Source organism: Protopterus annectens, chromosome 7.part0 (genome assembly GCF_019279795.1).
Source record: "Protopterus annectens isolate FY-2018-M chromosome 7.part0, PAN1.0, whole genome shotgun sequence".
In the NCBI taxonomy this organism is placed as follows: domain Eukaryota; kingdom Metazoa; phylum Chordata; order Ceratodontiformes; family Protopteridae; genus Protopterus; species Protopterus annectens.
In genome coordinates this window covers 173,379,978-173,394,086 of record NC_056739.1, presented here as the reverse complement: position 1 = coordinate 173,394,086, position 14,109 = coordinate 173,379,978, and the positions used below count along the sequence as shown (strand labels likewise).

Below are 14,109 nucleotides of genomic sequence, written 5' to 3'. Positions count from 1 at the left end.
ACCCTCCAAACATGGCTCTAAAAACAGTCCATCCTTACTTCTCAATGCTTTATGCAAGATACTCATACACAGGTAGTGTACACAGCCTGTAAGCCATGTGAAAATATACAGGCTACTGTTAAAAGCTGTGTGTCTTCAGGAAAGGACAGGATTAGCTTAGCTCTTATAAAATAATGCAGTCTACATCACTGAGGCTAAAGTTACCGGATCTTCAGCTGAACAGTGTTCCCATGGCATTTGAATACAAGGACCACACTACCTTGTAAATTGGTGGAGTTAGGGCCATGAGCACAGCCATTACATTTACTTGTTTTACATATACCTGATCAAAAGATCACAAATTAAGTGGCTCAGCCTCTTTCCTGTAATGAAGGGTTCATTTCTGGGGTGGGTCTTATTCTCTGTAGCTACTCCACACAGCAAAAGTAGGTCAGCAGCACAGTGCTATACCACAGGATTTAGATAAAAGTGCATTTCTTCTTTTAGCTTAACTTGGCTGCAACACAACTTTTATAACCATTAAAGAAAAAAAAAAATCTCCTCAGCAATACTATTAAGATATAAACGTCCTGTTCTGGTTTGAGTGAAAAGGGAAGCGATACACAGATTTCTATGCTACCATCTTGTCTAATGCTGCAAGAGTTCCTAGATTTAAATATCTTGGCATATTACTTGGCCAATAGCTTATTGGTCTAATACTCTGACAGCATCCCCAGATATGTAGATAGTGGTTAATTCTGTATAGGATCACTATATTTTTGGAATCTGTCCATTAATTTCTACTTTGTAAATCACTGGTCATCATTTTCAAAGTGAATAACAGATATGAATTTTGAAAATGCCTACTAGGTCTAGAGTGGGTCCCTATGCCATCCACCACCATATTCTGCAAAAATGGAGCAACGTTCAGTCATAAACAGACTATGTTCTCGGACAACACCAGCCCTTGTACGATAAGCACACTCGAGTGGGATACTGCTGTTGTATTCTATCACATCAGTAGTCTTGATGTCTTTTTACCACCGACTACAGACGCTACCTAGATGCACCAATAAGGGTAATTACTGCTCACACATCACCTCTGTCTAAGACCTTACAACAGGATGGGCAGATTTCTGTGCCTCACCACACCAATCTCCTCTTTTTTTAAGGAAAGAATCTGGATCCTTTCATCTAAGAAAAGTCTATCCGTCCTGGTCTTTCATCTAAGAAAAGTCTATCCGTCCTGGTTTTTCATCTAAGAAAAGTCTATCCGTCCTGGTTTTTCATCTAAGAAAAGTCTATCCGTCCTGGTCTGATAAAATAACAAAAGTCTGCAGAATCCATAGAAAGACACATCTCCAAACAGAAATAATGCTGTGACATCACATAAAACAGCAATGCAAGACTTCTTACCTAATGTTTTTCCTACTCCTAGTGCCAATCGCAGGTAAGGGAGTCTCAGGTGGTTTTTAATTCGATTAATTACTATTGCCAATGAAGCTTTCTCTGTCAGTGTACACAAACGTCCCATCCCACTGTTGGGTAGTGGAGGCTGCAAGTATAAAACGACTGCAACAATCAGCTTGTTTTATTTGCATTACTTTTTAAAGTACATTTTGCAACAGAAATATGTACAAGCATTATCGTACACATGGTTTAAAAAGGTAATCTGCAAGTACACTCTAAAAATTAAACACAATGGCATGAATTCAAGATTACTTTCTCATTTGCATGCAATGGGTCTCATTTCATTTACTAAATTTACCTTTAATTGAACCAGAAATAACAGACCACTTCTACAAAAAAACACTATTCCAAAATGTCAGTGTGCAGCACTACAAAACACCGACAGGACAGCTATTTAAAAATTATAAAACTCACATTTTCTGATTTTTGCAGGAGGGGTTGCACCCCCATGCATTCTCCCCATCTGGGGGGGCTGTGCCCCCATACCTCCTGCAAATGAAATACACTAACTCAAAGATTGCACTACAGTGAAAAGGGTAAATTTCACAATCCTTACTGTAGTATGATCTCCATTTAAAAGGTACAAGCGCTGTACAATTTCTTTTCCACATGCAGAATATTTGTAAACCTTCTGGCATATCCGCCATGCAACAGAATTGGTACAGTATACGAGAAGGTACACAAACACTGTACAATTGTACATCGCACACTACCAGCATCACAGTTAATATTTCGCTGAAACGAAATTCGGCATACTGACATTTCAGAATAGTTGTTTTTCTTACAAGAGGTCTCTGTTATTTCAGTTTCGATGAAAGGTAAATTTGGTAAAAGAAATGAGACCCATATATTACATTTTATATATATATATATATATATATATATATATATATATATATATATATATATATAGAGAGAGATATATATATATATATATATATATATATATATATATATATATATATTAGAGTATCTATCTAGGATATATATATATATATATATATATATATATATATATATATATATATATATTTTAGAGTATCTATCTAGGATATAGGTGACAAAGCTATCAGCCATAAGGCCTATACAAGCCTAGTCACAACAATTCCCTGGCTATTTCTTCCCACAGTATGTACTTCCCTATACAGCTGTCTAGCAGGGCGACTTACATGATCCCTGGGGTGAATTTCCAATCTCCCATCCAATCATCAAGGTTCTTTTAAAAGAGGGCCAAAGAGGCGGTCTGCTTGACATGCGAGGGCAGTCTATTCCAGAGTCTGGGGAGTCACTGGGTCAGGAACCTATCCCTCCAGCATGCTGTGTTCATTGTGATGACAAGGTTTAGATCCCTGGAGCGTGTGTCTCTGAGGTATTGAGATTTCCTTACGTGTAGCATGTCCACCAGCTCTGGGTTTGACGTGGCCTTGTATGTTAAGCAGAGATCACCTCTGAGTAGACCCCCCCCCCCCCCCCAGCTATATATTCCAACTCCAGGATCGCACTACTGTGGGGGAAAAGGACATATACCTTTTATTTGCCTTTTTCTAATTGGCGGGCAAATGAACTGGTGGGCAAAAGAACATGATCCGTATATATTATATACATACATACATACATACACACACACACGTACATGTACATATGCATATATATATATATATATATATATATATATATATATATATATATATATATATATATATATATATACATACATACATACATACATATACACACACATTTTATATATATATATATATATATATATATATATATATATATATATATATATATATAAAGTAAGTTATGTACTCACCATAACGTTCCATCTGAGTAGTTATACTTCATTTTTTTGCAACCTGTGGGTATACGGATCTGTATCGGGTCCGAGCTGGCAACTTTTTTTCTAGCATCTGCTCCAAGCTCAGAGCTCCTTCCCTTACCCATAATGCCCTTCCATCTTCTATCTTCCCTCAGATCGAGTTTGCTGCAACTAAAAACATAAGCAACTCAACCCAATAAACCAAACCTGAAAAGACAGGACAAGGTCCGGGGGATGGAGGGAGGGAATGTTGCAGAAACATGAAGTATAACTACTCAGATTGAATGTTATGGTGAGTACATAACTTCTTTATCTGAAGTAGTTAACTTCATTTTATCTGCAACCTGTGGGACAGAGTCCCCAGCTACTCCGATCCTGGGAGGCCCTTATGGAAGGAAATTCCTGAGCACTGCAGAGCCAAAGGATGCTCTACCCCTCGAAATCAGATCTAATTTGTAATGGGAAATGAAGGTATGTGAATTGGCCCAAGTCGCTGCTGCACAAATATCGTCCAAAGGCACCCTAGACCAAAAGGCAGGGGAAGTCGCCATGGACCTGGTAGAGTGAGCCTTAACAATACCAGGAGGAGATCAACCTTTTGCTTTGTAGGCATGTGAAATACAAAGAGTGATCCATCTGGCAAAAGAAACTTTAGAAATAACTTTTCCCATAAATGCTTTGGAAAAGGAAACAAACAATTGGTCAGTCTTGCGGAAAGACTTCGTTCTATGAGGATAAAAACAAAGCTGTCTATGAACATCTTAACAAATGGAGTTTGTATTCACCTTTATTTTGGAAGTTAGGAAAGAAAACGGGCAGATTAATGGACTGGTTTATGTTTGCTTCAGATGACACTTTAGGTAAGAAGGAAGGGTTAGTACGGAGGGGAGACCCTATCCTTATAGAAGACCAAATACGGAGGCATGGAAAACAGAGCTTGAAGCTCAGAAACCCTCCTAGCAGATGTAATGGCGACTAGGAAAGCGGTCTTCCAGGACAAAAATTTCAAGTCCACCGAAGCTGCAAGTTCGAAAGGAGGAGCCACCAATGCCTGTAAAACAAAAGTAAGGTCCCAAGGAGGCACTGAATCCTAGACAGGTGGACGTAACAGAAAAGTACCTTTAAGAGAAGCCTTACACAGCCTAGAGGAGGCTAAGGCCATGTTGTCTTCACCAACGTGAAAATTGGAAATGGCTGCCAATTGTACTTTCACTGTGGCGGAACTAGCTCCTTGCTGAAAGATACCAGACAGGAAATCCAACACCGCTGGAACAGGGGTTGTAAAAGGATCTATTTTTCTCGGAGATGCCCAAATGGAAAAGCGCTTCCATTTACTGCAATAAAGTTTCCTAGTGGAGTCTTTAAGAGAAGCCACCAGAATGGATTTTACCGGGGATGAAAGACTGTGAGTCCTGGCAATTACCGGAACTGGAGCAACCAGACTCTCAGCTTGAGGCTGCCCAGATCGGGCGGATGTGCCCCCGATGGATGGGAGATTAAACCTGGGCAGGGATCCAGAAACCACGGGGGAGCTAAGGGATGAGACCAAAGGAATGGGAATCAAACCCGACGAGGCTAGAACGGGACAATGAGGATCACTTTGCACCATAGTCAGCAAGCTTTCTGAAGAAACTTCGGAATGAGTGGCAATGGTGGATACGCATACAGAAGCCCGGGGGGGCCAAGCATGGACTAGACAGTCTCAGGGGACTTCCCCTGGTGAGGGCATCAGAGCGAAGAACTCACTGCACTTTGCGTTGGAAGGAGATGCGAAGAGATCACAGCAAGGCTGACCCCATGCAAGGAAGACCTCCTCCGCTACTGACCGTTTCAGACACCACTTGTACAGCATCAGAATGGCCCGACTCAATCTGTCCGCTAAAATGTTGGAGCACCCCAGGATGTGCATTGCTATCAGAAACCGACCGGTGGAAATCGCCCATTCCCACACTCTCATGGCCTCGTGACATAGGGGGTAGGATCTGGTTCCCCCCTGCTTGTTGATATACCAGACAACCAACATGTTGTCTGACTGAATTGCAAGGGAGAATAGATATGGCGGCAGCCATGGAGCCCAGAAAACCTCACTCACCTTTGGAGACTTGGCGTTTTCTATCTGAGCTATGTGGCACCTGAGGTGAAGGATCCTGTCTATAGTCAAGAATACCTTCATCTGCAAAGTGTCTAGCCGTGCCCCAATGAAGTCTAGAACTTGTACTGGTTGCAACTGGGATTTGTGAACATGGACTGTAATTCCCAGTTGATCTGCCAACTGAATGAAATAATCTCGGGCCAGACACAAGCGATGCTTGCTGGGTGCAGCTAAGAGCCAGTCATCCAGGTATGGAAACACCTGAATACCCTGAAGCCTCAGGTGAGCCGCTACAACTGCCATTACCTTGGTGAACACCCTGGGGGCTGTGGTGAGACCAAAGGGTAGGGCTCTGAACTGAAAATGACTGGCCCCCAGCTGGAAGAGCAGAAACCTCCTGGAGCTTCTGTATATTTTGATGTGATAGTAAGCATGCATCCTGAAGGTCTAACGAGCACATCCAGTCGCACTCTCAGAGATGAGGTAGAATGGACTGTAGGGTGACCATCCGGAATTTCTGTTTGGTTACCAACAGGTTTAATGGTGACAGGTCAAGAATGGGCCTGAGGTCCCCAGTCTTTTTTGGCATCAAAAAGAACCTTGAGTAGATGCCCGATCTGGACTGATCGGTGGGAACCTGTTTGATGGCTCGTTTGAGAAGCAGCTTTGAAAAACTCTAGAGCTGCGGCCTCCCTGTGAGCGGGTGGAACATCTGGGAGGTGTTTTGTAATATTTGGAGGGGCAACAAATGGAATTAAGTAACCTCTGGATATCATCTGTAAAACCCAGCGATCTGTCGTAATGGACTCCCATGCCGCTGGGTGTAAGGACAGTCGGGCAACCCCTCAAGGCTGCTGACCGGGTCTATCAGAAAAAGTTACCTAGACCCGAAATTCCTGGGAACCCCTCTACCTCTGGGTCGGTGTCGATCCTTTCCCCCTCTGCCGCTGGGGGAATAGTTGTCCTGAGAATCATGGGAAAACTGAGATTTTCGGAACCACATCTTCTTCTGCCCTCCGATTCCTAGAGAAGGACCGCTGAGGGTTAGAGAAGCGGACTCAGATGGCAGACAGTCTTCCCGTACTTTTCGCTCTGGACGTGTGTCATGTACTGTCTTCCCAAAAAGGGAAAAACAGTCGTAGGGAGCGTTGATAAACGACACCTTGAAAGGGTCTGCGAACTGACACAACCTGAGCCAGGCATGACACCTCATGGCTATGCCTGTCCCAGCCGCCCTAGCTGCTACTTCCGTGGCATGGGAAAGGAGTCGCATCAACGTGTTTGAGACTGACTTCAGAGTAGACATTTTTGCCAAGAACTGTCTGTCCTGCGGCGATAAAGACTCTTGAGGGTGACTCAGCGAATTCCGAAGCAAGGTCTCGCTGAAGCCGAATCACATGTGCCAAATAATTCAGCGCACAGACAGAAAAGGTCGCTGAGGAATAGATGAGCTTCCCAAACCAATCCACCAACCTGGACTCCTTGTCTGGAGGGTGGACTGAGGAACTCTCCTGTGCTAGTTCCTTCTTTGTGGCTGCTGCAACCAACATAGCATCATCAACTGGGGCTCCTTTCGACCAAGGTTGCCTGTCGGAAGGGGGAGATAAAACCTTGTCAGGGCGTTTGGGGATGGGCTCTATGTTGTCAGGCTCCTTCCATGCCCTCGTGGTGATGAGGTCCACCAAGGGGTTCGCTGGTGGAGACACCCAGGAAGTAGATGGGCCCGTGCCAAAGGCCTCCAGGAACACTGACTCATCCCCAGAAGGTTTTGGGGCTGACCAACCTCCCCCTCTGGCATTGGATCTCCATAATTTCTCCAAAGGAGATGTCCTCGGGAGGTGACCTGGGGAAACCTTCTCCTTCATCTAAGTCAGTGTCCGCAGTGAGGGACTCGGGGGAGTCCAAGTGCCTCCTTTTGCACTTACGGTGACCCTCTCCAGTGGGACTTTCAGAAGGGGATTCATGAGCTGCAGGGGTTTCCTCAGGGAAATTAACATGGGGATCCTCTGGCACAGGCTGTCCCCGAGACAGGATAAAAGGAGCAGTCGCCAAATCCAGGATGGCCTAGGTGGTATCCGAGGGGATGGGCTGGGGTCTCAATTCCTGAAAGAGAACCCTCTCTCCACCACTTCGAAGGCCGAGGGAGAAGCCCTCCCCGGATCCAAAGCATGGACTGCAGCCGAAGCCAGGGTAGCCTGGAGGTCCGAAGGAATGGATCGGATCCGAAAAGGTCGAAGCTGAAGAATCCACCCCCCTGGGTCAGATTCCCTGTCTGCGGCTCCAAGAGTCACTCGGATCTGAACAAGTCGGATCAGAGGAACTCAATGGGAACAGCTGGAGTCAAGGTTGGAGGAACAGTCGGCGCAGAGCTACCAGCTCCGAAAGCCCCGAAGCACAAATCGGGGAAGGAGAGATGGGGCGGAAAAGAGGCATGAAAGTCCCCCTCCAGAAGGAGAGGGGCCAGACAAGACTCCCATCTGAATTTGGGTCTGAATGAATCTCCGCATCATCCTGTCCATGTCCGATAGGCTCAGAGTCGACCTCGAAGAGGCCACCAACTTGGATCTGGCTGGTCTGCGCAATGGGGAGGAAGGCCTCGGGTCCGAAAGTTCCAAAGGCTCCGAGTCAACCTTGAAGAGGCCACCGACTTGGATCTGGCTGGCCTGTGCAATGGGGAGGAAGGCCTCGGATCCGAAAGTTCCAACGACTCCGGTGAGAAACGAGGAGACTGGAGCCATGGAGAAACGGCCTCATGGTCTTAGAAGGGGGACTGAGAAAGAGCTCCCTGTCAGGGGATCTCTTACGATGTCTGTCCTTCCTCTTCTCCCTATCCTCTATGTGCCTTTCTTTATCTTGGTCAGCCACGCTGACTGAAGATTTGTCTTTAGAAGACCCATCACCAGAAGAAGAGGGAGGTTGAGTCCCTGTCTGGGTGGGAGGTGAAACACTAGAGACAGAGGCAGATTCCAGCACGGCAGCAGGAGGAAGGCCTTTGGCTACTAGCTTAGCCTTGCGATCCCTAAGGGCCCTTGGATTAAAACCAGAACAGATAGCACATTGAGTGGACAAATGGTCACACTCTTGAGTGGCACATCAGCCGGGGAAAGCTTATGGCCACACTCTGTACATGTTTTGAAAACAGGCTTTGGCTAATCAGCCACAGTCCTGCACCCAAAAGTACAAACACTACCTACCAGAAAAACTACACACAACCCAGGTAGGGGAGGGGCAGGCCTAACTACTACTCTCTACAAAACTTTTTTTTTTTTTTTTTTTTTTTTAACACCGACAAACAAGCGAGACACTAAACAAGGGGAGGAAGGGAAGAATTTCACTCAAACACACCCTAGATACCAGAAAAAAATACCACTTACTATCCCTGAGCTCAGAGCAAAGGAGACTACGATGCATACTACTGGCGCGGCAAACGAGATCTGAGGGAAGATAGGAGATGGTAGGGCGTTATGGGTAAGGGGAGGGGCTTGGAGCAGATGCTAGAAAAAAAGTTGCCGGCTAGGATCGGATACGATTCCGTATACCCCATAGGTTGCAGATAAAATGAAGTTGACTACTTCAGATCATATGTTTAATGGTATAGTTAATATAAATAGCACTGAATATCTCTGAAGATATGTAACTATCAGTGCAAATGTCAAAGACAGTTCTCTTAATCATCTAAGGTTTCACCTGTCATGCAGCAGTCTGCAAGTCACTAAGTATTCAGTTCATATGAAATATTATTTTCATAATTAGTAACAAGTAGCAATATTTCAGGTATAGTGGGATATAAATGGTCAGTGACTAATTTTCCTGTCTCTTGCCATGGGATATCACACTGTACTCCTCAACATGTAGAGCTCTTATGATTAAGTTAAAAATAGTGATCAGTTTCTCTATTGCAGCACATCCTAAATGAACCATCAGTGTAATTTTAACTTCTTGCACTTTCTGATACTGCCTATTAGCTGGTAAGTTGCTGAGTTAAAGAAGCCAGATCCGAAAAACAAAAGGAGCTATGGGTGTGAATTGGAAATGTAAAAAAAAAAAAAAAAAAAAAAAAAAAAGGTTTTACAGGCTTGAATGAGTTAACATGACAGGCTACAGTACTCTCAAAATTAACATCATGAGTAATTCTCTTAAAATGCAAATCAAAAGAAAAAAAAGCATGTAAACTTGCAAAGACGCAACAACATCATCTGTGTGGCAGACAACTTGGACTGAGAATGAATGCAGAATGATGCAAAGCTTGCTGGATAGCAGGGAAGGCACAAGTATGCTCTAGTGAGGCTTTTCCAGGTCTGCCATCTGGTGGAGAGGAGAGACATAGCATCTACTAGTATGAGGGCTTGATCGGTTTCTGATACCTATGCGCACAGAACATGCAGGTGCATTCAGTGTGGTGATGTCAATGCATGTTCCCAACACAGCACGTATTAATAGGCTTTCAACCTTGCCTATATTAATGGGGTTTCAACCTTGCCTTACAATGTTGGATTCTAATAGTGGATGCAGACAACCATGACAAGGCAAGTACAAGCACATTCACCATTGCTCTCAACGAATCAGGGACAAATCTTAACAGAAAAGACAAATCCATAAATAATGGAGGACACTTAAAATACTACTACTATTAACTTGAGACAATGACAGAATAAAAGCATGTGAATATATTTTTTCTGAAATAAAAGAAGCCTGTAACGTTATCTTCATCGTTTAACTCAATAACCTTTCTCCAAAAGTCAACAGTTTGAGGGATTAAGAGGGTCAGAGTTAAAATTCGAGTCAAAATCAGAGACTGTTAAGAGGTATGACCTTAACTGATCTCCAGTACGAATAGGTCATCTGCTATACACTACAACCAGAGGGGGAGCCAAAAGGCCTCCTGTACTCTCTTAAGGGGATAAAGGGTGGTTAGAGGGCCAATCTTCTTCCTTGTAGGAGTTTCATAGCCTCCTGAAATCAGAGGTTGACGGTGGGTAATTTTCCTCATAGTCATGTGTCCAAGGCAGGCTCTTTGACTGTGAAGCATCCGATGACCGTGATTATGCACTGATTGCGGACCAAGATGGCTGTCAACAACACCTACACAGACTTATTAGTTGGCAGGCTCAGAGATGAAGAAGGGTCTTGGAAGGGAACTGGGGCTGCAGTGAAAGCCATGGAAGGCCTTTGCACCACAGTGTACAACAGCAGTGATAAGAATGATGCCTTAAACTTGCTCAGCACAAATTTCAAAGATGTTGCTCTGCTACAGAACAGATCCAATGTGAATAAATCCCTGAGTTTGATGTTAAATGGCTTGTTAGTACTGACCTCGGTACCAAAAACTGAACAAAAATAATGCAAAGGTTCAAGATATGTCAACAGAAGTGGTGCACACCTTAACCTGAAGTCCAGAGATAATTACAAGGGTATTAGCACTGATCTTGACTTCATGTCATTGACACCCCCCCCCCCCCAAGTCCTGGGAGAAACAGGAGAGTCTGCACCAGAGTAATCAGTGCCACAACAGTTGGTGCTGAAGACACATTTCTATACGCTGAATGTGTGGTGTAAAGCTTTAATAGCTTATGAGAGCAACAAAAGCTGGGATCTCACAGTTGTGAAAACTGGGCCCAGTGTGGATGGACCCAAACATACAAGGGAAGACAAAGAATCCCTGCCCACACTGGAGGCATAGAGGGATGGAATAACACCCACCCTGACTTGGGCCTTCAACATTGGCAAAAGTTTCACCATTCTGACACCCTGTTAAGTCAGGAAGCCACACACACACACACACACACACACACACACACACACACACACACACACACACACACACACACACACACACACACACACACACACTCTAACCTCCATGAAGTCTACATTAAAACTAAACTCTCATGTGTACCACTAGACATGCAGATCATTCTAGTAACTTCATTAAACCTTAAAGTTGCAAACCAGCATATGGTGTCTGTAGATCATTTAAGAAACTTTCCAGTGGGTCACCACATGCAAATGAGTACTGAGCATGTGCAAGCAAGAATGCCATTTTGAGTGAGCAGCCAGAGTGACAGCATGCAAGTACGTAATCAGTCAGTTAACGTTTAATGTTCCTGTCATCCATCTTGATGTATTTGTATGCAATAAAATACTTGAAATGAACAGTCAAGCCTCAATGTCTTCTTAATGCACATAAGAGCAACATTGTGTAGAATGGGATCCAAAGTTACAGCCAAGAGGCAACCGGTTAAAGTTGGAGGAATATAAAGGAGTGGATCATCCCTACTGCTCAAATGATTTGCAAAACAGGTCAGAAACAAATTCCAGGTACTAAAACTTGCTTAAATGATTTATTTTGCTATAAATATAAAATGAAGCACTCAGAACGCTCAAAACGAGTTTATTATTAAACAAAATGTCAGAAACTGTGCCATATTGATAAAAAATATTCTAAATAATTAAAAAATATGTTTCAAACAATATCCGAATTGCATAAAACGTACAAAAAAGGGAAAAAACCACCATATTTTTTTGCTATGTACTATTTTTTTTGTATTGACTAAAGCCATTTCAAAATATCCAAAGTGTACAAAGTGTTTGCAAGTGTGTGTAGTATTACAGTACAGTTATTTCGCAAAGTAAAGTTGTTTCAAAGAATACTTTATAAAGTACAATTATTTCAAGGCATATTTTTAAGAGTTTATTGTGCACTTGAATATTATTACAAGTACCTGGTGTGTGAATATTTTTACATAATTACAAGGGCCACGACTGCATTGTGTTTTACTACAATCTGTGGGCATGGCAGAAGGGTTTCGCAGACCCGCACCACTTGTGTTTCTTAATATGGCAGAAAATTGGAGACGGCTTGAGCAGAAATGCAATATTTTCATGCAGGCTGCTTTTTCTGACAAAAACACACGTACAAAGGCATTTATTCTGCTTAATTTAACCGATTCAGAGGCCACTGAAAGAACATTCATTTGTGTATGCACCTGCTGTGTTTGCACGGGAGGGGGAAAGACCACCATACAGAGGTACTGGCTGAAACAAGGGAAGACCCAGAGTTCTTGCAACATAAATTTAGAGAAATGTGTAACTCCCAAACAGATATTTCAATGGAAAGGAACTTATTTTACAAAAGGGATCAAAAGCTGGTGAAACGTTTGCAGCACATATAACTGACTTAAGAAACAAGGCTAAAACATCTAGATTTTGGAGAATGCCATTTGGGATAAATTTTGCCAGTGAAGTCTTTCAGCATGCAATGGAGCATTTTTTTCTGGCTATCCCTGTGCTATTTTAGTAGACGATATTCTAGTAAGAGGCAATGGTGAAGTCAAACATGACAGAAACCTCAAGAAAGTTCTGGAAAGATCACGTGAAATTTACCTTAAGCCAAATCCTGGTTGCAAAAAGTTACTTATGTTAGTCACCATACCTCTTAGAGTAAGGAATCTGGACAAAACCATAAAAAAGTGGTACAAATAGCGTCAATTTTGAAATATTGATCTTACAAACTTAGAAAGTTGATAGAACAGGTTTCGATTAGCATGAACTTTCTGAAGGGTATGAAGTCAAACTCAAATGTCTGTCATTATTTTCTAACTTCAATCTTTAATGATTTGTCACTAATTTGCCAGAAAGTCACAATTTTATGAAAAACGGACAAAAACTATAAAGCAAAAATCTGGACATTCTGCGAAAATCTGTACAGTTGAGAGGTATGTTGGTCACTTACTTACCATTTCAGGTTTACGACCAGATCCTTCCAAGCAAACAGCAATTCTCGGGATGCCAGCTCTAGACAATACTCAAGCCCTACAACGTTTTCTTGGCATGGTCATCTAGGCAAGTTCATTCCAGATTTAAGCCAACTTTCAACACCACTAATAGAGCGGACATGCAAAGGTGTAATATGGTTATGGTCCGAACAGCACCAAAGAGTATTTGATGTCCTGAAACAGAAAATTGCTGTCCATCAACTCTCAGCTACTATGATGTTCACAAACTAGTTACTCTTTCTTAGCTTCTTGGTCTAGGTGCAGTCATTCTTCAAGAATTTAGACCAGTAGCCTATGCACTGAGAACTCTTACCCAGACTGGCATGCAATATGCCCAGATTGAGAGAGAGCTTTTGGAAATTGTGCTTGCATGTTCGAAGTTTCATGATTATATTTATGGTTGACCTATCCAGATGGACACTGATCACCAACCTCTATTTTCTATTTTGAGAAAGCCTATGCATACCGCTCCAGCCAGACTGCAATGCATGATGCTCAAATTGCAGAAGCAGAATTTCAGTCTTGTTTACACAAGGGGCAAACTCCTTTATCTTGCTGATGCTTTATCCAGATCACGCACAAAACCACAGAACAGCATAACAATGAGCAACTTGATTTTGAGGTCATGGAAATGAGAAATATTTCTTCCACACGTCTCAATGAGCTCAGAACTCGCACAGCTTCACATCCAATTCTCCAGAAGCTAAATCTCCATATCAGATGAGGATGGCCTTCAAAGCAATCTTGGTTACCAGTAGAAGTGCCACCTTATTTGCCATACAGAGATGAGACTTTGTCAGACAATGGTATCATCATGAAAGGTCCTAAGGTGATTGTTCCAAAGTCCTTGCAACAAGGGTATATTAACATCTTGCATCGTGACCACCCAGGAACTGATTTTACAAAAAGGTGAGAGATCTAGCATTCTGGCTTTCTATGTCAAGAGATATTGAGAAAATACTTTCATCTTG

The 14,109-nt window shown here is 42.9% G+C and overlaps 1 protein-coding gene across 2 annotated transcripts in view; it reads right to left on the bottom strand.

Annotated features, from left to right (window-relative positions):
• NIF3L1 (NGG1 interacting factor 3 like 1) overlaps positions 1 to 14,109 on the bottom strand; it is a 246,368-nt gene that overhangs the window by 64,583 nt on the left and 167,676 nt on the right. For both annotated transcript variants that reach the window (XM_044076644.1, XM_044076645.1), the window contains exon 4: positions 1,396 to 1,534. In XM_044076644.1, the coding sequence (XP_043932579.1) occupies positions 1,396 to 1,534 (139 nt within the window). The remainder of the gene's footprint in view (positions 1 to 1,395; positions 1,535 to 14,109) is intronic.